Source organism: Pan paniscus, chromosome 21 (genome assembly GCF_029289425.2).
Source record: "Pan paniscus chromosome 21, NHGRI_mPanPan1-v2.0_pri, whole genome shotgun sequence".
Taxonomy (NCBI): domain Eukaryota; kingdom Metazoa; phylum Chordata; class Mammalia; order Primates; family Hominidae; genus Pan; species Pan paniscus.
In genome coordinates, this window is record NC_073270.2 from 37,641,066 (window position 1) to 37,667,937 (window position 26,872).

The 26,872-nt window shown below is 49.8% G+C and overlaps 3 protein-coding genes across 25 annotated transcripts in view; 2 read left to right on the forward strand and 1 right to left on the reverse strand.

Moving 5' to 3' along the window:
- The window catches only part of TTLL9 (tubulin tyrosine ligase like 9), a 75,149-nt gene extending 74,319 nt beyond the window's left edge, over window positions 1-830 (forward strand). For all 22 annotated transcript variants that reach the window (XM_008967515.3, XM_055105049.1, XM_055105050.1 and 19 more), the window contains one exon: window positions 211-830. In XM_008967515.3, the coding sequence (XP_008965763.1) occupies window positions 211-724 (514 nt within the window). In that variant the 3' untranslated portion in view covers window positions 725-830. The remainder of the gene's footprint in view (window positions 1-210) is intronic.
- Window positions 831-2,245: 1,415 nt separating this feature from the next.
- PDRG1 (p53 and DNA damage regulated 1) lies at window positions 2,246-25,820 on the reverse strand. Of its 2 annotated transcripts, XM_003814755.6 has the most exons (7): window positions 25,707-25,789; window positions 10,341-10,396; window positions 9,155-9,339; window positions 7,577-7,652; window positions 6,082-6,156; window positions 3,774-3,854; window positions 2,246-3,169 (listed from the first exon to the last, which is right to left on the reverse strand). In XM_003814755.6, exons 2-7 carry the CDS (start codon window positions 10,387-10,389, stop codon window positions 3,087-3,089), a joined length of 549 nt encoding a protein of 182 aa, XP_003814803.2. In that variant the 5' UTR covers window positions 10,390-10,396; window positions 25,707-25,789; the 3' UTR covers window positions 2,246-3,086. The 2 variants fall into 2 exon arrangements, with proteins under 2 accessions (XP_003814803.2, XP_063457110.1); XM_063601040.1 differs by having other exon boundaries at window positions 2,246-3,854; window positions 25,707-25,820.
- Window positions 25,142-26,872, forward strand: part of XKR7 (XK related 7) — a 34,714-nt gene continuing 32,983 nt past the window's right edge. Inside the window, exon 1 of the mRNA XM_034947194.4 lies at window positions 25,142-26,012. Within this exon, the coding sequence (XP_034803085.1) occupies window positions 25,429-26,012 (584 nt within the window). The 5' untranslated portion in view covers window positions 25,142-25,428. The remainder of the gene's footprint in view (window positions 26,013-26,872) is intronic.

Below are 26,872 nucleotides of genomic sequence, written 5' to 3' on the forward strand. Positions count from 1 at the left end.
GTTTACAGATGAGAAGACTGATGCTGAAAAGGGTAACTGACCTGCTTGAGGGCCATGGCAGTTTAGGAATGGAGCCAGGATATAAACCACAGGCTGTGTGTGGTTGGCTGACTCCCGCTGTCCCCTCTTCCCAGCAGGGAGTTGGGGCACAGGCCCCTCCACTCCTCCCAAGCATAGGTCATCCCAGCCAACACCCCACTTCCTTTCCAGGCTGTGTCAACGATCGGAAGAAACAACTGAGGCAGCTCTTCTGCTCCCTTCAAGTTCAGAAGAAAGCTTCCAGTTGATCCCCAGCTGCCAGGAGGAAATCAGCCTTAGCAGGTGCCACCCAGGCCTCCCCGCAACTCCCAGATCCCAGCACAGCACCTCACAGCATTCGCCTCCCCACCTCCAGCCTGGCACCAGCTTTGCTGGCTTAGCAGCTGCAGCTTACTACCTGAATTGGGCCCCTTGGATACCTCCAGCCCATCCCCAGGCATCTTTGCACCAGGAGACAGCCAATCACTGGGACTGGGGGAGGTTTAACCTTGACAAACTGACTTGGCGATTAGGCCCAAAGAGAACAAATACAGCAAGTTCTGCTACCCCCAAGAGATCATATCTAATAAATGAGCACAGGCCCTACTTGGAGTCACTGGGCACCAGGCCTGGTTCCGGGGATACTGTTGGCTGCAGCCAAGTCCTCCTGGCTTTGACACTTGGATGCCTCCCAAGTCAGTGCTGAAAAGGTCCTTCAGGAGCAAGAGTTTGGAGGCTAAGGAACTCATCTTTAAGCTGTGCTTACAGAGCAAGCAGTTATTAGATTGTGTGTTTATTGGGGGCCTGGGGAAGTACTGAGCCCTAAACACATCCTCTTCTCTTTGCAATACCCTGACCTTGCATGTCAGGGGAACCCATGGGGCTCCCTGACCATCATCTGAAAACCAGTGGGACAGGGCATCCCCATTTCTCAGATGGACAAGACAGACCAGGGAGGCAGAGCTTAGTGAGGGTCTCTGCAAAGGTGCGTTTATCTAAGTCAGATGGGTGACTTAAGTGCTTCTCTAGGCCTTGTGTTTGAGATTGGGAGCTGAGCCAGAAACCGGAAAACCCTGGGCTCATGGGCAGGACAGCTTCGGGAGTTGAGTGTGAGTAAAAATCTGCATTTTCACATCTTACATTGCTAAGCTTCCTCTTGGTTTAAGAGGGGTTGCAACAAGACTCGGGGCTGTTGGGGTAACTGTTCCAGGGGGGACTTACTCCCTCTACCACTCCGCCTGCTTCAGAGTAGTTTCTCTGGCTGCAAATGGTTGAATCTGCCTGCCTAGGTCAAGCCCGAAGGGAAGACTTTTGGAAGGAAAATACTGGCAAATCCAAGAAGTGAACCAGCTGACTTTAGGAAAGCCAGAAGCCAGGCTACTCTAGACCTTCTGCCTTCAGAGCATGAGGACTTCTCCCACTCATCCCTGTACCTGAGGCACACCAACCCAGACAGGTCCAGGCATGGACTCCAGGTTCCCTATTTCCAGAAGGAATGTGATTGGCTTTTTTTGGCCCAGCACCCACCCTGCCAGGGAGGAAGGGGCAATTTTCCAGTGATGAAATTGTGAATCAGGCAGTCACACTGGACAACATCTAGCAAGGTGAATTCTGCAACTCCCTACTTTATTTACATTTTAAAATAAGCAATATATTCATATGGTTTAAAATCCAAAGTTTACAAAAGGGTATAGGGTGACATCTCCTTCCCTCCCACCTGTGCGCCCCAACCCTGCAGGTGCTGTTCTGAGGGAATCACACTGTGCTTGCACAAAAATTATTAGCTTATAAGACACCTGCCTTCCCCTTGCTTTCCTCACTTGATGTATCTTGGAGCTTGTTCCTTATTCTTGATTATAGTTGTATGGTATTGCACTCTCTGGAGCTAACACCTGTGACCCACACTCATGTTTTAGAAGTTTCTGCATTAGTCAAAAATATTTAAAAGGAGATTCAACTTCACAACCCATATGTGTAGCTTCTCTTGAAAACACGTAAGAACTGGCCATGACAGCCTGTGTTTCTATGTAACTATGAGCCAGAGCCAAGGAGCGGGGGGACCAGGAGAGGTGTGCCCCTGCCATGCTGCCATTTGTTATCACCCGCCTGTCAAATCACAGGTTCATTTCAAGGCAAGAACCATGTTCATAGGTTGTATTCTAAATGGAGCGGCGTGCCCTTACTGAAGGAATAGATGAGGCAAATAAAGACTAGCTGCTGCTATTCATTCATTCAGCTAACATTTATTGAGCCCTTAATGAACACATAAGAGTTTTGACTTCACGGCAGTTCATACTGGGACCTCAGACCACTGAAGGCAGACAGTAACGAGCAGTGCTGGCCGGGCCCCACTTTCAGAGGGGACGGAAGGGCATCTTGACACGTGTCATATGGTAAGAGGCGCATCCACTCACCCAGGCCTGGTGCAGGACTCTGCAAGGCCCTCCTGAGTAGAGTGGCCACGAAGGGCTGCTAGGCAGCACGTACTCTTGGAATCAAGCAGGGAAAAAGTGCAAAATTGGAGGGGGCGGGAGATGTGTGTGCCTGCCCCACAGATGGCTGTGGTGAGCCACAAAGCACCAAGATTCTGTTCTTCATTCAGCAACCACCCATGAGCCTCCTGCTTTATTCCAATCGCATGGCACCTGCCTGAAAACCTCTCTCCCTTCTGAGAGGAATGCTGGAATGAAACTCCACTCTGCCCCTCCCTCCCTCCTTCCTTGCTTAGGGTCCATGTGAACAGCAGGCCATTGTTGGGAAGTGCCTGTTGCAGTCATTCTTACACCCCCACAGCCGCTGCCCCACACACCCACTGGTGGCTACCAAGGCCCGTCAATAGATCTTGTGTCCACTGAGCCCTGGTGTCCAGGTCCAGCAGCCACACAGGCTGAAGGTTCCCTCCTGCCATCACAGAGTAGCCAAGCACTACAAAGAGGTTTTCATGGCCAGATTCCTGACGGCTGGCCCCTTACAGGGCAGATCCTGTCCTTACAGGTGTCAAGGTTGGAGGGTCCTGGGTCCTCCATGACCCTGGGGGGTTGCTGGTCCCCCATCTTGGTTCTTGCGTCTCATCCTTTCAAGATGACCTTGAGAGCTTTAAGCTCATCCTGGTTGAGGGGGTTCAAGTTAAAACCCTTCAGCTCTGGTTTGCCTAGGAGAGAAGATGATCCATCAGCACGTCGGGCCTCCTGCTGGCTCTGGAGCCAGGCCCAGGAAAGGGGCTGACGCTGCACTAATGCTGCCAAACTTGGCCTGGAGGTCTGGCAGGGATGGGCCTCCAATTCTGCAATGCACCGGATGAGGCATCACCACTGCTCCTGTGTCACCAAGAGCCTGCAAACTCGTAACTCTGCTGCCCAAAGATCCTCAGGTTTTTCCAAGACCTGTGACCAATCTAGAGTGCTTGCATTTATCAAGAATTTCAGTTCTGACCTCACTCACTCACTGAAGCCTTCTGAGTTTCCTCAGTCAGAGCTATCTGATCCCCATGCCATGCCCCGATGTATAACGTGAGATCACCCCAAGCGGTTCCTGGGACCTGGAAAAGAAACTGACAGGACTAGGACTGTATAAGTCCCCCTGTCCATTCTGTCCCTGGGCAGCTACAACCAACCACTGTGCACACCTCCAGGACCACTCACAGGCTGCCCCGGACACTGCCCATCTCTGAGGGTCGGACTTCCCATCCCTGCCCTTCAAAGTCCATGCTGATGATTCCCTCCCCTTCTTATCTCCAGTCCCTGCTAAGCCAATACCTTGGGCCTCAAAAAGGCGGTTGACCTTCACTTTAAGTTGCTTCCGCAGTTTTTCTATTTCTTTATCCAGATGATCTTGATCTGAAAAAATGAGGGGGGCAAGCAGAGGATAAGATTGTACCAGACAGACTTGACCCCAGTAGTGGAGAGGCCAGCCTCTCCCCAGCAAGGGCGTGTAGCTTTCAGGAAGGAAAAGGGGACATCAGAGGCCAACTGAGGAAGGATTAAAGTCTAGAAGGGACATGACCTGCTCAGGACCACTCAGAGAGCCCAGGACACAGCAGTCCCAACTCCCATTACACTGGCCTTTTCTGCATTATGCAAAGTACCTTGGGGTGGTCAGTGGATGGAGAAGGCAACATCAGGACTTTAGGCTGCCCTCCCACAATGAAATTATGGAAAATTCAAATGCACAAACAAAATAAGCATCTCTAGATTCAGCCCACCCTAGATGGCTGGAAAATGGATGCCTAAGAAATTTTACAAACCCAAGTCCATCAAGGTGAGGGGGTTTTAGAAAAACATGATTGTGTAAACATGTGACGTAAACAATCAACACGCAAGCAATGCTCAAGCTTAACTTAATTAGCCACTGTGAACAGAAAAGGGTCTTCTAGTGTCATGGACTGCCCCTGAGAAGAGTCGGTGTGATGACAGAGGTGGCTATCAAAGCTTGATTGACCAATTGACTGAAGTCACCCAGCCAATTCCACCTGCTCATGAGTGACATTCTGGCTAGCCTGTCTTCCCCACAGACTCACTCTTTCTGATGGGGGAGAAACCCTGAATGGCCAAGCCTTACAGCCTGGTTCTATTTCTCATTGTGAATGAGTAACCCCAATGTCCATGAGCTTGTTTAGCCTATGTTGATCCCCAAGAAATCTGATAATGTCTCAGAACCCCTCTAGGTACAGTGACAAGACGATATTTGGGGGCCAAAAGGGCCAACAAGATCCTGAACCCAGGCAAGGGACCCTCTGAAAGCTTAGCCTCCAGCCCACCACCAAGTGCAGTTTAGTTTTATAACCATAATATTAGTGTATTTTTTCAACACAACAGCTGGAAACTTCTCCAGGCTGGATATAGCTTCCTGTTAGCAGTTTTATGTCACTGGCCAGGAGCAGTGGCTCACGCCTGTAATCCCAGCACTTTGGTGGGAGGCCAAGGTGGGTGGATCACCTGAGATCACTTAGACCAGCCTGGCCAACATAGCGAAACCCTGTCTTTACTAAAAAAACACAAAAATTAGCCACGCATGATGGCATGCACCTATAATTCCAGCTAATCAGGAGGCTGAGGCAGGAGAATTGCTTGAACCTGGGAGGCAAAGGTTGCAGTGAGCTGAGATAGCACCATTGCACTCCAGCCTGGGTGACAGAGCAAGACTCTGTCTTAAGGAAAAAAAAGTTTTATTTCATGAGGTATGAAGACATCCTGTCTTCAGGGACTGAGGCAACCTTGCTTGTCCTTTTGGCCATTTTCAAGGTTATGGAAGAAAAAGTATGTGTAGCCTGTTCTTTTTCTAGCCAATAATCCATTTGCAGCCTGACTTGCTTTAAGATGCTTTTCCAAAGAGCTTCCAGATTATGGTTGTGGAAACTGAGTACACTGAGTGCCTAGGCTATGGCAGACCCTAGAGGTTTAATCTCCCCAAACCTCCATTTTCAACCCAGTCTCTATTGCAGGGCATGTAAAAAAGAAAAGCTCACTCTCCCAGGCTCTCTTGCAGCTATGGGTGACCATGTGACTTAGTTCTGGCCAATGAGATGTTGGCAGGAAGTCCCTGAGGAGATGGCCTTACTTCCAAAATAGAAGGCAAAGCTCTATGTGGCGAAAGCCTTCTGTCTTTCCTCCAGCCTGGCATGAGGACATGAGGCCTGCAATGATGAAACAACAACCAGGAGAATATGCTAAGGTGCCACTGCTGGGCATCTATGCCAGGACTGGAGTACACACCTCTGGACAATTTCTTATGCAAGAGTAAAAGAAGCATATTTCCTTAAGCCTCAATTTGTTGGGTTTTGTTATCTGCAGCCCACCTGATTCCTCACTAATAAGAAAGCACTATGCTAGGCACACATATTGTTTTACCTCAACTGCACAGCTATGCTACACAGATGCATCCCCCTCTTAGAGATGAGGAAATAACCCACAGTGGCAGAGGTGGAATTAAAACCCACAGCAGTCTGAACCCTGTGACAGAACTGCCTCTCCTTATGCTGCCTGAAGCCTGACTCCCTGTTCTGGGTTAAAACCAAAGCTGGTGGGAGAGGCAGCACATCCCTGACCCATCCCCAGGAGGCCTTACCTTTTTCAATCATTTCCTTTGTCTCAGGGTGAGGCATCTTGATAAACATGTTCCCGAAGCAAACCATCACATCTTCTGAAAGAGCAAATAGTAATTCCTTCAACAATTTTTTTTGAGTACCTATTATCTGCCAGGCATTGTTTTAGATACAGACAACAGAGCAGAACAAGAAAAAGTTCCTGCCCTCTTGGAGCTTATGTTACAGTGGAGGAGAGAGAATAAAGATATGATTTGTCAGACCTTAAGAGTTGTAGAGAAAAATAAAGCAGGCTAAGATGGCTAGGGAATGCCAGAGGAGGACCCTGTTAATTATACCAGGTAGTCTGAGAAGGCCTTACTGATTATATGATATCTACATAGAGACCTAAGGAAAGTGAGAGTGTGAGCCCTGCAGACATCTGGGGAAAGAGTGAGCCAAACAGAGGAAACAACAGGAACAGCAAAGATCAGTAGTGTGCTTGGGGTGTTCAGAACAGCAAGGGGCCGGGCACAGTGGCTCACGCCTGTAATCCCAGCACTTTGGGAGGCCGAGGCAGGTGGATCACTTGAGGCCAGGACCTCAAGACCGGCCTGGCCAACATGGCGAAACGCTGTATCTATTAAAAATACAAAAATTAGCTGGGTGTGGTGGCACACGCCTGTAATCTCAGCTACTCAGGAGGCTGAGGCACAAGAATCACTTGAACCTGGGAGACAGAGGTTGCAGTGAGCCAAGATCATGCCACTGCACTCCAGTCTGGGTGACAGAGCAAGGCTCTGTCTCCAAATAAATAAATAAATAAAAGAACAGCAAGGAGACCAGTGTAGGTGGAGTCATGTTGGGGGTGGGGGGAGTAGAGATGATATTGGCACACTCATGGATTCATGGGGGCTGGATTACTCAGTCTTGTAGGACCTCTGGATTTTACTCAGGTGAGATGAGAAGCAACTGGAAGATTCTGCACATTCTAGTGTACTTTCAACAAAATGTAAACTTCCTCCCTTAGCCCCCAAGACCTTTCATTATGGCCTGGTCTCTGTCCCTCTCTCCAGCCATACTTACTCCCCATTTGCTTCCACTGCCACAGCCACTTGGCCTCATCTAAAGTGTCCCATTCTTCTGGATATATATTCTCAACACCCACCCCAAGTCCAATTCCATCTCTGGCTTTCTTACAATTTTCAATTACGCATTTTACGTTGTTTTCCTCATCTGTAAAGCACAAGGGCAGGAACCATCAGTTTTATACACCCCCAGCACTCTCTCAGTGTCTGCCATCGTTGATAAGCCAGGAGCTAACGACCTGTCACTGAAGTGAGCAGGCAAAATCCTGAACCACAGTCTGTGCCAGAACTGCAAAATTTGCTCCCCCATCTCCCCGGACTGTTTCAATTTCCCACAAGGCTGAGTTATACAGCTGTGACCTCCTGCCTGATCTCTATCAGGAAAAAGGTAAAGGCCTTAAAGGAAAACGGAACAGGCCTCCAGGGCTGCACTGAGAAAATTTCAACTTACCAGAGAGGCTGAGATCCTTCTGCAGGGCCCTCAGGCCCTCTCGATTCTGATTCCTTTTAGTGTCCAGGTCCACAATCTGAAAACCACAGGGACAGGAGGGAACTCAGCTATCTCTTGCCCCAAGCTGTCACCTCTTGACAGACAAGGGTTGCAGAGGCAATGCATTATTCCTGATTACATTCAACATCCTGCCTAAAATGGATTGATGTGTGAATGTATTTCTTCTCTCACTCAGCTTCCTGGTCTTAAAGACAATGCTTTGTGCAGCTGCCCTCTCCCCAGAGAAGATGCTGGGAAAACATGTGCTGACTAAATGGGAAATTCTGCATTATCCACTCGAACTTTAGGGCATATCAGAATCACCAGGGGAATGGAAACCCTTCCCCTACACACTGTGATTAAGCAGGCCTAATGTTTATTTTTGGACAAACTTCTCCAGCTGATTCTGAACTAGTAATATGAGAAACCCAACAATACTAGATTGGAACAGGAGGATTGGGGGCACTGAGACAGTGGTAACAACACAATAGCTACTAAGGAAGTGAGGCAGTAGTACAGTATACTGCACGAGTGCTGGTTCTGGATTTGGAATACCCAGGTTCGAATCCTGCTATCTGCCTCAAGCTGTGTTAATTTCACCTTCCTATTTACTCCTCCTCAAAATGGAGCTACGAACAGTACCTACCTTACAGGTTATTGAGCCAGCAATTAAATGACTTAACACAGTACCTGGCACATAGTAAGTAGCTGATAAACTTTAACTGCTCTTATTCTCATCCAGCACACCCTGATCCAGTACTTAATTTGACAGGATCTTGCCCAAGTTTTCCCCTTCTCAGTAAATACCTGACCCTTCTAACTGGAGATGAGAGGGAGTCACGACTCCCCCGGCTCCCTCACCCCTTTACACAGCCACTATCACGGCCTACTGAGTCTGTCTCCAAAATACATTTCTGACCCCTTCACTTCTCTCCACCACCACTACCTAGTCCAAATCCATCTCTGGTCTGGACCATACCAATGGCCCCTCACCCATCTCCCTGCCTCCGCCCTTGCCCACCTATATTCTGTATTCCACACAGCAGCCAGGGGGATCCTTTTAAAACCTAAATCCAATTACGTCACCCTCCTTCCCCCAGCAACTCCCCTCAAAAACTTGGCACTTAAAACAAGACACCCCATAAACAGGGCGCCACCTTCCCCCACGTCCCCACCCCTGCCCGGTCACAAGGCCCCCTCAGGCTTCTTTTCGGTTCCAGCTCTCCCCTGAGGGCCTTTACAGGGCGGTGCCCCTAGATCAACCATGGGGCCGGGAAGTGCATTTTGAAACAGGCGCTCAGGGAAACGGCCCAGAGCATGATGGGTCGAGATCCACAGAGCATGGCAAGGGGCAGAGAAAGGATGAAGAGAGAGGAATGTCCAGCACAGCGCAGGCGCTTAGTAGCGGCCGAATATTTATCGGCCCAGGTCTGTCGCCTCGGAGCCGTTAACCGCCTGTCCAGGTCAACTCACTGCGACCCCGCGCGCTTTCCCACGGCGCCGGCCGCCAGACCCCAGCGCCGCGGAGGGGCCTCTCACCTGCCGCTTGTCCGCCAGCACCTCCTCGGCGAGCTCCTCCACCTCTACAAGGTACTGCAGCACTCGCTCTGCCTCGGGTGATAGCATAGCGCCCACCAACTCCGCTTGCGGCTCTCGCGCGACCCCGGGATCTCCGCTTCGACTCCCGCTGCGCACGCGCCGCTCTCTGGCTGCTTCCGGCGCGCCTGCGCAGTTAAAAGAACGGTGGTGCGCAGGCTCTAACACTAGTGCGCCAGCCGGCTGCGAGAGGCGGGGCCTAGCTTTGGGGGCGGGGCTGGAGCGCCCTCTGCAGGCTCAGAGAGCTCAGTCCTCGGGCTACCTCTGACCCGTTACTCCCTCGGTTCATGCTTGTTGAGCACTTACTATGTGCCAAGCAGTTTTATGTGCTTAGGATGCAGCAGTGAACACAACAAAATCCCTGCCCTCATGGAACTTCATCCTAGTGGGAAACACCGACAATTAATGGCAAAACAATTATATACCGTGGCAGGTAGTGATTAGGATCTGGGAAATATTATTCTTCCCCTGGCTAAGAAACACCAAGAAGGCCCATGTGGCAGTGTGACTTATGTTTAATCTCTGACACTTTCAGTTTCTAATTTATAAAAAGGGGGTGAATAAAAATCCGTCTCAGTGTCTCTCCACAGGATCGGAAGGAAGCAGGAATCAGCTGGGCGCAGTGGCTCATGCCTGTAATCCCAGTACTTTGGAAGGCCAAAGCGGGGGGATCACTTGAGCCCAGGAGTTCGAGACCAGCTTGGGCAACACAGTAAAACCTCCGTTTCTACTAAAAATACAAAAAAAAAAAAAAAATTAGCTGGGTGAGGGGGTGCGCGCCTGTTGGTCCCAGCTACTCAGGAGGCTGAGGCGGGAGGAGCACCTGCACCTGGGGAGTCGAGGCTGCCCTGAGCTATGATGGCACCACTGCACTCCAGCCCGGGTGACAAAACGAGACTCTGTCTCAAAAAACAAAGGAAGCAGTAACCACTTTTAATTCCGTTTAACCAGAGTTCACTTGAGCCCCTGTGTTGGGCCCAATGTCCAGAGTAGCTGGCCTATACATAAGGAAGGGACTTGAAAACTATGGGCAGTAAGCAATGAAGTGCTAGCTCAGAAAAGCAGGTGGGTGTGGGTGGTAGGATTGGGAGGACTTCCCAGAGAAGGCAGGCAGGTGGAAAATGGTTACCATCAGAACCAGAGGGTTCCCACGAGGTCTTCACGCCCAAACTCCTCATTGGATAGCTGGAAAAAACAAACCTCAGAGAGAAGCAAGGCTTTGAAAAGGTGAGGGGTGAACCATGTGGATGCCTAGGAGAAGAGTGTTCCAGGCAGAGGGAACAGCCAGCGTATGTGGAACAGAATGGGCGGGGGGGAAGCAGGCAGGAGGTCAGAGGGAAGGAGGCATTGAGCCCACATGGCTGTAAAAGGCGCTGGGAAAGGACTTTGAAAGTCTAAAGAGCAGAACTGATATTATCACTCTGATGTCTCGCCTCCCTGATTCCAGCGTTTTATTCTCTCCTTTTGACCTCTTGTAACCAAGCCCCTTCACACCCCTTGCCTTACTTGAGTGTCAAAGCAACCTTTGTATGGATGGGATTATTACTGCCCCATTTCACAGCTGCAGACTGAGGCCAGGAGAAAGGCAGTGCCTCATCACACAGCAAGCCAGGAGTGCCTGGTGTCCATGCCATTTCTGGACCCTGAAAAAACCCTCCCCAAAAATTGTGGCCCCAGAAGCCCCAGCAGCACCTCTGTGTTGCCTAGCCTTTGGCTGCCTTCAACTACCAGAGGCAGAGCTAATTTTTCCTTCAGCCACCTGGTGTGGGGAAGGAGGGAGATTCATTAAGGATTCCTCACTGAGGGTGAATTTGTCGCCAAACCCAGGATGTTTTGTATAAACACCTTCTGGTTCAGAAATGCAGGCACAGGCCCTGAGAAGGAAAGGGGGATGTTTGCCAAAGCAGAAATGGGGCTCACCAGGCATCCCTCGGCCTGGACCCCAGCACTGTGTCTCCTCTACCTTGGGACCCACAGAGGGCTGGACCAGGTTGACCCTTGACCCCTACCACATGGGCCTGGATGGGGAGAGGCTGAGGGAGGCTCCCACATTAGCAGCTTCTTGGCGGTAACTGGCCTTTAGAGGCCACCCCTGGCCACTGGAAATGTTGGGGAGGGGAATCATAGTCATTTCCAAGACTTTGAAATGGTCAGACCCAGAAAGACTCTCGGAGAGCATTTCAATTTCAGAGCCATTTATTTCACAATTATGTATTGACTTCCCAGGCCCTGTGATAGGGATTCTGCCATGAGCAAAACTGGACATGGTCCCTGCTCTCAGGAATCTCCCAGTCTGGTGAGAGAAACAATCAACATAAAACAGGTAAATATATCATATGTCAGGTGGTAAAAAGTGCTACCAAAAAAATAGCAGCTTGATGTGGGGGCTCACACCTGTAATCCCAATACTTTGGGAGGCCAAAGTGGAGAATTACTTGAACCCAGGAGTTCGAGACCAGCCTGGGAAACATAGCAAGACCCCCATCTCTACCAAAAAAATAAAAATTAAAAAATTAGCCAGATGTAGTGGTGTGCGGCTGTTGTCTCAGCTACTCAGGAGGCTGAGGTGGGAGGATCACTTGAGCACAGGAGTTCAAGGCTGCAGTGAGCTACAATCGTGCCACTGTACCCCAGCCTGGGTGACAGAGTGAGACCCTTTCTCTAAAAAAGAAAAGAAAAGAAAAAGAGAGAGAAAGAAAGAAAAAGAAAGAAAGAAGGAAAGAAAGAAAGAAAAAGAAAGAAAGAAAGGAAGGAAGGAAGGAAGAAAGGAGGGAAGGAAGGAAGGAGAAAAGAAAAGATAAGAAAAGAAAAGATAGCACAGGACAAGGTGGAGATGGAATAATGGAGGGGCTATTTGAGATAAGCTGGTCAGAGAGGGTGTCTTTGAGGAGATGGCATTTGAACAGAAGTGTGGAGGAGATGAGGGGGTGAACCTTGTGGATATCTAGGGGAAGAGCATTCCAGGCAGAGGGAACAGCCAGTGTATTTGAATAGAATTAGTGAGGGGGAGAGGGTAGGACAGAGAGGAGAAGGAGACATTGAGCACACAGGGCTGTGGAAGGCGCTGGCAGTGCCCCACCCAAAATCCACTAGGGCCTCTCCAGAGGTCACCTGCAGACACTGCTGTGTATGCCTGTGGCTTCCTGCTTCCCTCTGCTCATGGATGCAGGTTGAGAGGGGAATGCAGTGAATTAATATCCACGAGTGTGAACTCCTACCAAGAAAAGAGAGTCGTTAGTGACTGTATACTCTAGCTTCTTTGCCCCTCTGTGAGAGACCCAAGAGGAGGCTGCTATAATCATCTAGGCAGGAGAGGGTGGCCACTGCCCCAAGAGATAGCAGTGGGGGTGGTGACCAGTGGTGGGATTCTCAGGGCCTTTGCACATACTCCCCCATCGTTCTGGATTAATTTTCTCCCATGCCTTTATTCACGTGTAACTATTCCATATCCCCCACTGCTCAGCTTGGGGTTACCTCCTCCTGAGGGTCAAGAGTCCTCTCTGGGCCCCCACAGTTTTTTGGACTTCCCTTGTCTCTGTACTTCCCATACCATCTTTGTTCTCTAAACACCTTGCTTTGTAATCATGAGCTCCCTAGGGCAGAGACCTTGTCTGTCTTGTTCACTGGAAAAGTGTCCCCCTCTCTGGGTCATCACCCACCTCCCTGCTGCTGCTCACACAAGCCAGGCATGGTCCTGCCTCAGGGTCTTTCCACTGGCTGCTGCCTCTGCCTGCACTTTTCCCTGACGTCTACATGGTTCCTTCCCTCACCATCTACCAGTTTTTTTTTTTTTTTTTTTTTTTTTTTTTAAGATGGAGTCTCACTCTGTTACCCAGGCTGGAGTGCAGTGGCACAATCTTGGCTCACTGCAACCTCCACCTCCTGGGTTCAAGTGATTCTCCTGCCTCAGCCTCCTGAATAGCTTGGATTACAGGTGTGTGCCACCATGCTCAGCTAATTGTTGTATTTTTTTAGTAAAGACAGGGGTCTCACCACATTGGCCAGGCTGGTCTCAAACTCCTGACCTCAGGTAATTTGCTTGCCTCGGCCTTCCGAAGTGCTGAGAATACAGGCATGAGTCACCACGTCTGGCCCAGTCTTTTCTTAAATGGCACCTTTTCAATGGAGCCTGCCCTGACCACCATGTTTAAAATGCAACTTCTGCCCCTCCTGCTACTCCTGATCAACTTCCTCTGCTCTAGTTTTTCTTTTTCTTTCTTTTCATCATAACTTTTGTCACCTCCCAGCATGCCATATAATTTACTTATGGTTATTGTTCATCTCCCTCTGCTAGAAGAGAGGCTCCCTGAGGGCAGGAATCTTTCATTCATTTCTTCACTGATGTCTCTCAAATGTCTAGAACAGTGCCTGGCTCCCACAGTAGGTGCTTGATAAACAATTTTGAATGAATGAATGAATGAGCAGAGTCAGAATTCTACTTAAGGCAGATTCTCTCTGAGGCCAGATTCTTAAAGGTGAGGGCTGGGATCATGCCTTATCCACTAAAGTAAGGGGATTGGGTTTGTTCTCGGATCCTGGGAAGCTGCTGGAGGGTGCTGAGCAGGCACAGATATGATTGGGTTTACCTTGTGAAAGCCCCTGTGGCTCTGGTGATAGGATGGGTGAAGAGGGGCAAGTGCGGTGCATTCCTCTGAGATACGTGTGTATGTGTTGAGCGGACGGGAGGGTGAAAATGGGGGCTTGGGGAGGTGACAGGGCTGGAGCTGCACTGAGAGAGCAGTGAGAGGAATCCCTTTAATGTCCGGATTCTCCAAGCAGCCTGGGTGGCTGCCCTACCAGCTCTGGCTGGGCCTCCCAGCTGCTGAGAACATGCTCCTATGCTGCAGATGGGCTGTGTGCTCGCCTGGGTGGTCCCTAGCTCCTCCCTCCACTTCCTTTGCACCCTTGTGGGCTTGGTGGGTGGAAGACAGGCTTCCACCCTGTCTCCTCCCCGACCCCGAGAATAATCCCTTACATTCATGGGATTCTCCTCGCGCCCTCACTTCATCCTCCCACATCCCTGGGTAACACAAAAATCTGAATCCCACTGGGCAGATGAGGACATTGAGGTCAGGCAAGGGGATGGGACCCTCCCAAGGTCATGCAGCCAGATGGGGACACCAGGTGGGGACATGTCTCCCAACTCCCCACGCCGCCATTTTCACTAGGCAACAGATGGCCCATGGCTTGACTTGAAAAATCTTAAGTGATCCCAAAGAGAGTGCAAGCCCAGAACATTCCAGCCCTCCTTGAGCTGGTTTTTACTACTACCTTTTAATACCAAATTCATTCATTTTAATTTCTATAAATGGATTCTTCTTACGGAAACTCAAAACATTACAGAGAAGACTAAGCTCTTTTTTACCCCCCTCCCCCTCTTCTCAGTTCCCTCTAGTATCCCAGTTTGGGTGTGTCTTTTCAAAACTGTGATATGCATTTAAAGACATAGCTGTGAACCCAGAGAAAACCCACAGGACTATTGTGAGATGGTAGGACAGGAAGGCAGGTGGAGGGCATTGCACACAAACCTAGTGCTTCGCAGCACTGCTCTTGGACAGCTTTGATTGACATTTAGATCTCTTTTCTATTTTCTAATAGCTGCAAAATATTCTATAGTGAGGCCAGCACAGTGGCTCACGCCTATAATCCCAGCATTTTGGGAGGATGAGGGGGGCATATCACTTGAGCTCAGAAATTCAAAACCAGCCTGGGCAACATGGCAAAACCCTGTCTCTACAAAAAATACAAAAAGTAGCCAGGCATGGTGGTACACACCTGTAGTCTCAGCTACTCAGGGGGCTGAGGCAGAAGTTGCAGGGAGCCAAGATTGCACCACTGCACTCAAGCCTGGGCAACAGAGCAAGATCCTGCCTCAAATATATAAATATATATTCTGTAGTATATATATATTCTGTAGTATATTAGCCATATAGTCCATTTGTTTATCTCATTTTCTACATTGAAGTTTACGTTTCATTTTCATACACTGTAGTACAGTGGGTTGAGTTAATCCTGCCTCTCAGTTCTTAGCACGTGGTCATGATTTAGTCTGCAAGGACTCTTTCTTGTTTATATCATTTTCTCCCACCTCCACTCACTTTTAACCTCACTGAAACCCTCTCTACTGTATTTGATATGTCCTTAAATACTCAGAATTTCTTGCAAAATGTGTCATGTTGTTTTATGTGTTTCTGTGTTTTAAAACTTCTTAGCGGGACCAGGAGCAGTGGCTCACGCCTGTAATCCCAGCACTTTGGGAGGCCGAGGTGGGTGGATCACCTGAGGTAAGGAATTAGAGACCAGGCTGGCCAACATTGCAAAACCCCATCTCTACTGAAAATAGAAAAATTAGCCTGGTGTGGTGGCACACGCCTGTAATCCCAGCTACTCAGGAGGCTGAGGCAGAATCACTTGAACCCAGGAGACGGAGGTTGTAGAGAGCTGAGATCGTGCCACTGCACTCCAGCCTGGGTGACAGAGCGACACTCCGTCTCAAAACAAAAATACATAAATAAATACCAAACCACATACCCGGTTTATTAGTATCAACTGAAACTGAGCATACCTAACAATTCCGGTCCTATCATTGGGTGTAATTCCACACAATAGAAACGCATACCTACATGTACCCAAAGACACACACACAGATGTTCTCAGCTCACTGCAGCCTCTGCCTCCCAGGTTCAAGCGATTCTTGTGCCTCAGCCTCCAAAGTAGCTGGGACTACAGACATGCACCACCACACCTGGCTAATTTTTGTATTTTTTGTAGAGATGAGGTTTCGCCAGGTTGGCCAGGCTGGTCTCGAACTCCTGGCCTCAAGTAATCCTCCTGCCCTGGCCTCCCAAAGTGTTGGGATTACAGGCATGAGCCACCGCTCCCGACCCTGGGCATGTGTTTTGAATCCACATAAACATTATTGAGTTGTAAGTCATGTTCGTCTCCTCCTTTTATTTTTTATTTTTGCCTCTCCTGATGTTTCTCAGATCTCTCCATGCACTCTAGCACTCTAGGTACCTCTAGCTCCTTACTCCTCCAGCTCCAGAGAACTGCAGAGCTGCCTCTACCTCATTTCACTTGTCCACTCTCTTGATTATGGACACCTGAGTTGCTTTCTGCCCCTATCAACACACACAGTGCCACACTGGACATCCTATGTGGTATTGCCTTGTCATAGGGCACACACACACTTCTTCTTCCTTTTTTTTCTTTCTTTTTTTTTTGAGACAGGGTCTAACTCTGTTGCCCAGGCTGAGTGCAGTGCCCTGATCACAGCCCACTGCAGCCTCAAACTCCCGGGCTCAGGTGATCCTCCTGCCTCAGCCTCCCAAGTAGCCAGGATTACAGGCACACACCCCACCATACCTGGCTAATTTTTAAAAATTTTTAGTAGAGACAAGGTCTCACCATGTTGCCCAGGATGGTCTCAGACTCCTGAGCTCAAGCGATCCTCCCACCTTGGCCTCCTAAAGTGCTGGGATTACAGGCATGAGCCACCGCGCCCAGCCTTCTTTTTCCTAAATGCTGCCACGTTTCTCTCCAGGATGGCTTCCTCATTTTCACTCCCACCGGTGATGCACATCTTCGCCAACTTTGGGCATTTCCACCTCTCTATGGCCTGCCAGTGTGGTGGCTGTAAGTAATGTATTTACTCAGCCCGTCTCTTGTGCATAGACATTTAAGTTGTTTCCACCTTTGCAGATGATACAAACTGCTGCAATCATCCTTCAGGGACATGCTTCTTTGTACTTTTCTCTGAGTTCAATTTCTTTTCTGCCTCATCTTCCTCCACTCTTCTTGAACGCCAGTTCCTAAACACATCCTAACTTTCCCAGCTCTTTCCCTGAGCTCAGGCAGTGCCTTCTGCCAGAAATATCTTTTGTTAAGTGTTTACTCTTCCCTTAAGGACCCTCCTCCTAGAAGGCCCTGCCCCACCCCTGCCACCAAGAGGGTTGCTCTTCCTCAGCTCTCCCAGAGTGACTTTCATTCCCTTTTCTCCTGGCATCAGATACTTTCCTGTTTTGGACAAGAGCCGTTTTTTTGTTGTTATTCATGGTTTTGGCTTTCTCACCAGCCCAAAAGCCCATTGAGCCCAGGGGTTCCATAGGCTTCCTCGAAGGTGCTCTGGGGGGCTCAGGAGAGGTCTGTCGAATGACTGAGGCCGTGACCTAATCATGGGAATTAAGGGTACATTCTCCCTTTCTCTCTCTCCCTCTTCTTCTCCCCTCTCTCCTGCCTCTCATCCCTACCCCTTAACCAACCAGAACTTTTCAGGAGTAGCTAGTTCCACTGGAAAGAGGATGGAACATTCAGTCAAGACTCGCCCTCTCTTGGGTGGGCACAGGCAGCTCCACCCATCTGGAAAGTTAATGTGGGCCTCACTTATTCCCTCAGGTCAATGGCTATTAGTACCTGCACTCGGCCAGGCCCTGGGATCCAGTGGTACATAGGACAGGCCCAGTCCTGGACCTCACAGGCTTTCAGCCATGGGGACAAGATTGACACCATGCATGCACCCTCCTAATTGTGATAATGCTTGAATGAAAAGCTCAGAGTCCAGTGAAATTATATAGAGGGCGATCCTACCCTAAATCAGGGATGGAGGTGGAGGAGGCTTTCTTGAGAAAGTGATATTTAAGCAAGATTTAAGGATGAGTAGAAATGAACTAAGCAAATGGAGAGGCTATGGGTGGTGGGGGGTTGGGGCGGGGGTAGAGAAAGTGCTTCTGCCAGAGGGAACTGCAAGTGCAAAGGCACTGTGGCAGGAGGGAGCCAGGGGAAGACCAGTGTGTCTGGAGTCCAAGGAGAACAGAAAAAAAGGGGAAGAGAGGCTGTAAAGATAGACAGAAAGCCCTGGTCAACAAAGTAAAACTGGAAAGTGGACTCGTTCACTCAATAAATAATTATTGGATGCCCACTATTAGCCAGAAGCTGTGCTATAGCAGTGAACATGACAAAGTCCCTGTCCCCACGGAGCTCCCTGGGGACAGAGAAAGAATAGCTAACCTTTATAGAGGCCCTACTATGTGCCAGGAACTGTGCTGAGCACTTTGCATGCACTATTTGCATGCACTATTTCATTTCATCCTCACCACCACCCTATGAAGCAGGATACCCATTTTATTGAAGAGGAAACTGAGGCTTAGCAAGGGGTAGTGATTTACCCACCTTGAGGAGTCTTAAGGACTTATTGCAGGCCATTTAAAAAGGCCTTTTACAAGCACCCTCACTCAATGCTGGTGTATGGAGGATAACTTGGTACAGCCCCTATAGAGGGCAACTATCAAAATTATAAAACACACATGCTGTTCAATCAGCAAGTCTATCACTAGAAATTTCTTCTACAGATGTCCAAAGTGGTGTGTCCACAAAGTCATTCACTGAAGTATTGTTGTAAAGGGCTGGAGAAAACCTAGCTGCCCGTGATTTAGGGGAATGATGAAGTGGATTGTGGTGTATGCATGCAATGGAATGTTGCCATACCATGAAAGAATAAGGGCCCCTCTATGCAGTGATAGGAAGCAGTCTCCAAAAATGCTGTTATGTGGGGAAACAAAGTATAGGACTGTATATAATTATGCTATCATTTGTTTTAAAATGGTGGTGGTAGGTATACAAATAGGAAGATGAGAGAGAGAAGAGACAGGCAGAGAGGGAGAGAGGGAGAGAGACAGACTCAAGAAACTAATAGCATTGATTGCCACTGGGAAGGGGAGCTGGTGGCTGGAGGATAGGGTAGGAGAGACACTTTTCAATGTGTCCCTTTTGTACCTTTGAGTTTTTAACCATGTGAATATACTGACCATTCACTAGATAAATAAATACAATTATGTTTATTGAAAGGACTTTCTGACTCTATGGGGAAGAAAGAGGCATTGGGATGAAGAAGACATCCCAGGCTTGTTGAGTTGAAGATGTCTTAGTGATTCCCTTTTTTCCGAATGAGGAAACTGAGGCCTACAGAGGCGAGGTGAATTGCTCAAGATCACCTGTGCAGGTAATGGCAGAACTAGGACTGGCTATTACCTGAATTGTAGTGCGGTGCCCTTTTCTGTCACACTGAGCATCTGCTATATGCTGGGCCCCACTAAGTGCTGAGGATACAGTGGTGAACAAGATAGGCATGACTGCTGCCTTCATGGAACTTACATTTTAGGCAAGAAACAAATAAATATGTATTATAATATCAGGTAGTGATCAATGCTATCAATGAAAAATAAGGCAAGTGAAAGGATAGAGAACGTAGGGGAATGGGAGAAATGATCGAGAAAAATCCCTCTGAAGAGGCAACATTTTAGAAAGGAGAAAGATGGAGCCTTGTGAATACCTGGGAGCACAGCAGGAACAAAAGCCCCATGGAAGGAAGAAGGTTGGCTTGTTAAAGGAGACAGTGTGGCTGGAACAGAGTGAGCAAGGGAAAGACAGTGGGAGATGAGGTCAGAGAAAGGGCCAGGAGACAGAATGTACACAGGGCTGAGGACTTTGGCTCAAAGTGAGGCAGGAAGCAGTCGGAGGTTCTAAGCAGATGTGGGATCTGATGAGATTTCCCTTTTTAAAAGGCCCCTCTGGTTGAAGGTGGAGATTGAACATGAGGAGAGGAAAGAGGGGCTGCTGGGAACCCAGTGAGCAGGCAGGGGCAGTCCAGTTGTCCTGGAGAGAGGTGACAAGCCTGGGGCAGTGTCGTGGGGAGCAGAGATTGGTGTCCCCATCTGTCCAATATGGGAGTTGAACAAGATGTTCCTTTAGGGCCTTTGCAGCTTTGGGATTTGGTAATTTGGTGAACGACCTCAGAACATATCAACTAGGTGAGCCAGCCACACTGTTTTTCTTTTCTCACAATCTCCAGGTTTCTCCCCTTGGGTTCTGGGTCTGAACAGACCCAGTGATCTGAGGCTTAGATCGGGGACTCCTGCCCACCCCTCCCTGCCAGCCTGCTCCTGTCCCCACCTCCCAGGGACAGATGGGTGGGCGGCAGGAGCAGCTGGGCCTTGATGCCTGCAGGGCCCTGGGGGAGGGAATTATCTAAGAGTTCATAACCCTGCTCTGCCTTCCAGATCTTGAGTTAAAAGCCCCACATGTCACAGCTCCAAGGGGCATGGGTTGGAGGGTGGCAAAAGAGGGGTAGGGCAAGACGCTTTTCAGTCCTGTAGCTGCCCACAGGGGTTCAGTAACCTGGGGTGCTGAGGACTCCAGGAAGCTATTAGGGCTGAGGCTGAAAGCTGGTTACCCTCAGGCTGCGTCTAACCTGCTGGCTTTTTTATTTGGCCTGAAAAGTGTTTGAGAAAAGTTGGAGCCAATGCTTAAAAATCAAGGAACTTTACAGTAAAATCCAGATTTCTGACTTCTCTTGAATAATTAAAAAATCTGACCAGACTGACCACCCATTCCCAATTACAACACCCCACAGGAGCTGAGTAGCAGCTGTCCCTATTATTATTTTATTTTATTAATAAGTAAATACATGCACATGATTCCAAAAAGAAATCATAAATTGGCATGTATCATGAAGTCTCCCTCCCATCCTTGTCTGCCCTTCTCCCCAGTTCCCCATTCAGTAATCTCTTTATTTTCTCATGTAAATTTCCAAAGTTTCTTTATGCATATATAAACACATAAAAATATAGATTATTATTCCCCTTTTCACCTAGCTTCATTCCCTATTCCCTGCCTTGCTTTTCCCTGAGGAGGTCTTTCTGTATTAGGACATAGAGAGCTTGCTGCTACACGCCATCGCGTTGTCAGAAGTCTCATGATTTATTTAGCTGGTCTCCCACTGATGGGCATTTGGGTCATTCCCACTATTTGCTTTTATAAACAATGCTGTATCAGTGTTCTCATGCATAGTTTGCACAGGTGCAAATATTTTAGTCGGAACTAAAGGAAGATTATTAGGAGCTGGTTCAAGCAGAGGGTGCAGTAGGCAAGAGCTGAACCCTCAGCAGGATCCCAAAGCAAGGCTAAGCAAGGAAACGTGATGAGGTCTGTTTGTAAAAGTGATTCCTGGCAAGGCACAGTGGTTCACGCTTGTAATCCCGGCACTTTGGGAGGCCAAGGCAGGAGGATTGCTTGAGCTCAGGAGTTTGAGACCAGACCGGGCAACAAAGCAAAATTCGTCTTTACAAAAAAATGTTAAAGACTAGCTGGACATGGTGGTATGTGCCTATAGTCCCAGCTACTCAGGAGGCTGAGGTGGGAGTCCAAGAGTTTGAGGCTACAATGAGCTATGATTGCGCCACTGCACTCCAGCCTAGGCAACAATAAAGAGTGATTCCCAACAAAGGTCAGGGATGTGGGGGACTAGGGAAAGGCTCCCAGATTGGCTCCTGCCACTTGCAAAAATATGGGACTTCTTTCTGGGCCTCAGAGTCCCTGCCTGTAAAATGAGAGAGGGGCTTGGAGAGCTGGATGAAATCCCAAAGGACTTTTCCAGTTCTGACCAGCTGTGGCCACCTTCTGTCTCCACACCAGACAGACTCAGCCTCTTCTCAGCCCTTGAACTTGCCTCGCTCCATCCTATTGCAGAGTGCTTGCCCGAACTGATCCCACCCTGGCCCCCACCACTGGAACATCACCTCTGTGCACTCCTATTGGTTTTTGTCTGAATTGCTGAACTGGCAGGCCACTCGGAACACACCAGCCCAAACCCCTTCAGGGTAGAGTCCCCTGTACAATACCCCAGACAGGTGGGTCACCCCCATACCTGATCCACACTTCAAATCCTTCTCCTTGTCACTCCCCTAAGTCACCTGAACTTTTAGCATAGAGTTCTTGAATGCCAACTCTGCTACTTCCTAACAAATGGCCTTGTGACAGTACCTCCCTGAATTTCAATTTCTACCTGAAAAATGGCTGGTTTGAGGATAACATGTGATGGTATTAGTAAAGTTCTTAGCACAGCTCCTGACACACAGAAAGGCTTAATAATTCCATAAGTCACTGCCCTTGTCTGAATAAGTTACCTTGTTTATAAAATGGAGAGAACTTATAGAACCTATTCTTTTTTTTTTTTTTTTTTTTTTTTTTTTTTTTTTTTTGCGATGGTATCTCACTCTGTCACCCATGCTGGCATGCAGAAACATGATCATGGCTCACTACAGCCTCAACTTCCTGGGCTCCAGTGATCCTCCCATCTCAGCCTCTCTGACAGCTGGGACTACAGGTGCATGCCACCACACTCAGCTAATTTTTGTATATTTTGTAAAGATGGGGCCATATTGCCCAGGCTGTTCTCAAACTCCTGGGCTTGAACAATCCATCTGCCTCTGCTTCGTAAAGTGCTGGGCTACAGGCATGAGCCACCATGTCCAGCCTCAGAATTTATAGGGGTGATCACTCACTCACTTATTCATTCATTCATTCATTCACTTAATGATTTTTGTAGAATACCTACTGAGTGCCCAGCATAGCACTGGGCACAAGGAGATTTGGTGGTGAAGAAAATAGATGAATTGTTCCAACCCTCATGGAGCTCCCAGGCAATTCCGAACAGGCAAACATACAAAGATAAATTGCCAGTGTGCTGATATTAAGAAGGAAAAAACAAAGATATTATGGAAGCTCATAACAGGGTTGTGTCAGGGAAACTTCTCTGTGAGATAAGGATCAGGGCATGGCTGGGTGGGAAAGCCAGGAGGGTTTCCTGAAGGAGACATCACCCTAGTCTAATAATTAGCTTTAATTATCCTCACCACAGCCCTAGAAGGAAGGCACTGGTTATCTCTCATTTTACTTTTCTCTGAAGTTAAGAGAAATTAAGTGACTTGCCCAAGGTGATGGAGCCAGGAAGGGATGAATGGGTTTTTGTTTTGTTTTGTTTTTGTTTTTGTTTTTTGAGATGGAGTATCGCTCTGTTGCCCAGGCGGGAGTGCAGTGGTCTGATCTTGGCTCACTGCAACCTCCGCTTCCCAGGTTCAAGCAATTCTCCTGCCTCAGCCTCCCAAGTATCTGGGACTACAGGTGTGCACAACCATGACCGGCTAATTTTTGTATTTTTAGTAGAGACGGGGTTTCACTATGTTGGCCAGGCTGGTCTCGAACTCCTGACCTCGTGATCCACCCGCCTCGGCCTCCCAAAGTGCTGGGATTACAGGTGTGAGCCACCATGCCTGGCCGATGAATGGGTTTTAAACCCAGATTTCCTGGCTGTGGAGTCTCAGACCTAAAAACCTGTCTTCTGCTGCCTCTTTGAATAGGCAAATCCTGGGATATAGAGCATCATGGGAAGTAGAGAGGCTGCCTTCACTTGGATGGGGCCCAAAAGTGGGACTCTAACTTTGCCATATCCTATCCAGACACCAGTGAAAAGGAAGAGATCCAGACACATCCAAGAACTGACTGAGGACCCTCAGGGTGGCTTGGGCCAGAGTTTCTCTCCTGCCCGCTACCATCCAGGGCTCTGTGCCCTTCATTAGTCTCCCTGCCTAGGGTTGTGGGAGAGAAAGAAAAATCAGAGATATTCCTTTCTAAATTACACTGGGATTCAGACCTTCCAGCCCGACCCACAAACACCCTTGCTCACTAAACATGCCTGTCAATAGGCAACTGTCAGCCTTGAATCCATCCTGGAAAACTCCCTTAATCCCTAACTCTTTCCCCTCTGTTTTCAGCCTTGGGCAACAGCTGGTACCCCAACCTCCTAAGCATGCTGAGACCAAAACAGTCCCTGGGCATGAAAAGGATGCCAGGCTGCAGGACTGCAGTTGGCTTCTCCTTCCTGACCCAGGGCAGCTGTCTCCTTTCATCCTCTCTTCCCTGCCACTCTGAAGCAGGTTGGTTCTCCCACTTCCCTTCCTCAGCTCCTCTTTCTTCAACCCCTACCCTTTGCCCCTCCTCTCTCCCTCCCCTTGAAGGGTAGCAAAGCCTATTCTGGAGCCAGATGATGGGCATGAATTTGGCTGTAGCTACTAATTGTGTCACCCTGAACAAATTAATTTCTCTGTGACTTAGTTTCTGCATCTGTAAAATGGGAGGAAAAAAGGAACTAGCTCACAAATTGTGAGGGTAGAATGAGTTAGTAATTGTAGTGTTTTGGACAGTGCCAGGCAAAGAGACACTACTATATGGATGTTTGTATAATAAATGCCTGGATACATCCAATCTGATCAAAGGCAGAGATGGGAAATGAGCTTGGGGTATCCAGGATGTGTGGGAACTCCACCCCCTCTCATAGGTTACTGCTATAATCTCCTTCAGGTCTCACCAGCCCCAGGCTGCTTCCTTGTGTTCGCTTCTCTACTCTGGCTGCTGGGTCTTCTTTCTAAATCCTGATGTGACCACATAACTCCCCTGCTCAAATACTGCAGTGGTTCCCCATTGCCTGCTGGATAAAGGCCACCTTCTGGCCCCTTAGGATCTCATCCTCAGAACTCTGCAGCCCTATCTTCCCCATCTTTCTCCTCCCCTGGATCTGAGATCCAGACTTGCTTGAAGATATGCCTTCCAGTCTCAGGCCTCCAGGCCTTTGCACTTGCTCTTTCCTCCACCCAGTGTTTCCTCCCATCCCTTTCCTCTTGATGTTGGATGTTGTCCCCTTCCCTCCCCCTACTCTACTAGGGCTGTAGCCAGATGAAGGCAGTCCCCGAGAGAGGGAAAGCGGAGAGTAAGGAAGAGACAGCAACTCAGAGCTGCAGCTTTCTCAGCTTCAAAACAAGACAATAAGAAAAGGGGACCCCTCAAGATCAAAGGAGGGGATGGAACAATATGTGAGCACTCAGGAAACTGGAAATGAGCGTTAGCATGGAGTGACTGCTAAAGGGTTACTGGGGGGCCCGCCCAAGTCCCCCAGCTTCTTTCTTCCAAGTCCCCCACCCACCCCCCCCCGTCAGACCCAGGCCACTGGAGGTGAACACAGGAGAAAAACGAAGTGGAGAGAATGGGAAGGGGGAGGCGATAAAGAAAAAAGAAGGAAGTGCAGTCCGAGGGGAGATGAGAGACAGAAAGCATGGGGTTGGAGCCCCGCGCCTCCGAGGAAGGAGGGAGAGGGTGACCTGGGGTGCGCCCCGCCTCCCCTGCTTCCGCATTCCCGGGGGCTGCCCCCCTTCGGCCGCAGCTCAGGCGGGTGGGGGCGGGGCGGGGCGGCGCCGAGGAGAATGAATAATTGAAGTGGAGGGGAGGAGGAAGAGGAGAAGGAGGAAGAGGAGCCGCCCGCGCAGGGTCCTCCCCACGCCGCACCCCCCTCCGCCGCCCGGAAGTCGCTCCCCGCCTCCCTCTCCGCCAACATGGCCGCGAAGTCGGATGGAGCGGCGGCCTCGGCCGGCCCGGACCCGGAGGGGGCTGCCGGTGGAGCCCGGGGCAGTGCCGGCGGGCGCGGGGAGGCGGCGGCGGCGGCCGGGCCCCCGGGGGTCGTCGGGGCGGGCGGCCCGGGGCCGCGCTACGAGCTGCGGGACTGCTGCTGGGTACTGTGCGCGCTGCTCGTGTTCTTCTCCGACGGTGCCACGGACCTGTGGCTGGCGGCCTCCTACTACCTGCAGAATCAACACACCTACTTCAGCCTCACCTTGCTGTTCGTGCTCCTGCCCTCGCTGGTCGTGCAGTTACTGAGCTTCCGCTGGTTCGTCTACGACTACTCGGAGCCCGCAGGGTCCCCGGGACCCGCCGTCAGCACCAAGGACAGCGTAGCCGGCGGAGCCGCCATCAGCACCAAGGACAGCGCCGGCGCCTTCCGGACCAAAGAAGGCAGCCCCGAGCCGGGTCCCCAGCCTGCGCCCTCCTCGGCCAGCGCCTACCGCCGCCGCTGCTGCCGCCTCTGCATCTGGCTGCTGCAGACCCTCGTCCACCTCCTGCAGCTCGGCCAGGTCTGGAGGTAGGAGAAGCGCAGGTGGAGGGACCTGAGCCCGAGGAGTGGGGGTGGCGAAGGGCTACCTGACGTCCCAGCCCTGATCTGACCTTTCCGGGCTACCCTCCTGTCCTGACCTCCCCCCCTCCCCACCCCATTGCAGCTCTAATTTCTTCTCAGTCGGCTTCTCCCTGACCTCTGCCCCCAAGCCCTGACCAACCCCAGTGCCATCCGGTCTGACCTGGCATTCGAGAGGGGAGGGGATGGTTCAAGAAAGGAGAGAAAGAGATCCTCAGGGGTGTGCGTGAGTGGGGAGGACCCGGGGCTCATGAAGATAAATGTGAAGCTTAAAACAGGACCACAGGGCCCTATTCTGCCATAACCCACTCCTCTCTGCCTGAGTGCCAAGCCTGGGCTCAGGAAAGATCTCAGAAGTCCTTTCCTGCTCGCAAAGATCCTCAGTTCAGAATTGCAGCTCATTCACAACCTGCAAGGAGAGTCACAGAATTTGAGACAGCTAAATGAATATCCCGCCTAAACTTCTTGGACTTTTTGGAGAAAGATATGCTGGACCCAACTGGGGAGCCCTCAGGCTCCTTCTACTTCCTATGACCCCCTCTCCCCCAGCTAAGGGTCCTCCCCTTCCAACAGGGCCAAGGGGATTTGGAATCTTGAATGAGATTAGATGGCCACTGGCTGCCCTTTAATCCCGAACTGGTAAGGCAAAACTGAGGCTTTGTTCAAGCTGCCCACTTTCAGTCTTCTTCCTCTGCCAGAACTGAGGGTGCCTGCTGCACTGAGTTAAGTGGAGAGAGGAGGAATTCTAAACCTAGGGCTCCTCTTGAATCTGAATTGCTATTTAGTAGCTTAGGCCCTTCTGTGCTCTA

What these genes read in the sequence shown, in the direction of transcription:
- PDRG1 (XM_063601040.1), bottom strand. Translation starts at nt 10,389, where the DNA reads ATGAGGAGTTTGGGCGTGAAGACCTCGTGGGAACCCTCTGGTTCTGAT. An exon ending in TGCTGGCGGACAAGCGGCAG is followed by an intron (nt 7,653 to 9,154) that starts GTGAGAGGCCCC and finishes TGTGGTTTTCAG; the next exon opens with ATTGTGGACCTGGACACTAA. An exon ending in AAAGGAAATGATTGAAAAAG is followed by an intron (nt 3,855 to 6,081) that starts GTAAGGCCTCCT and finishes TCATTTTTTCAG; the next exon opens with ATCAAGATCATCTGGATAAA.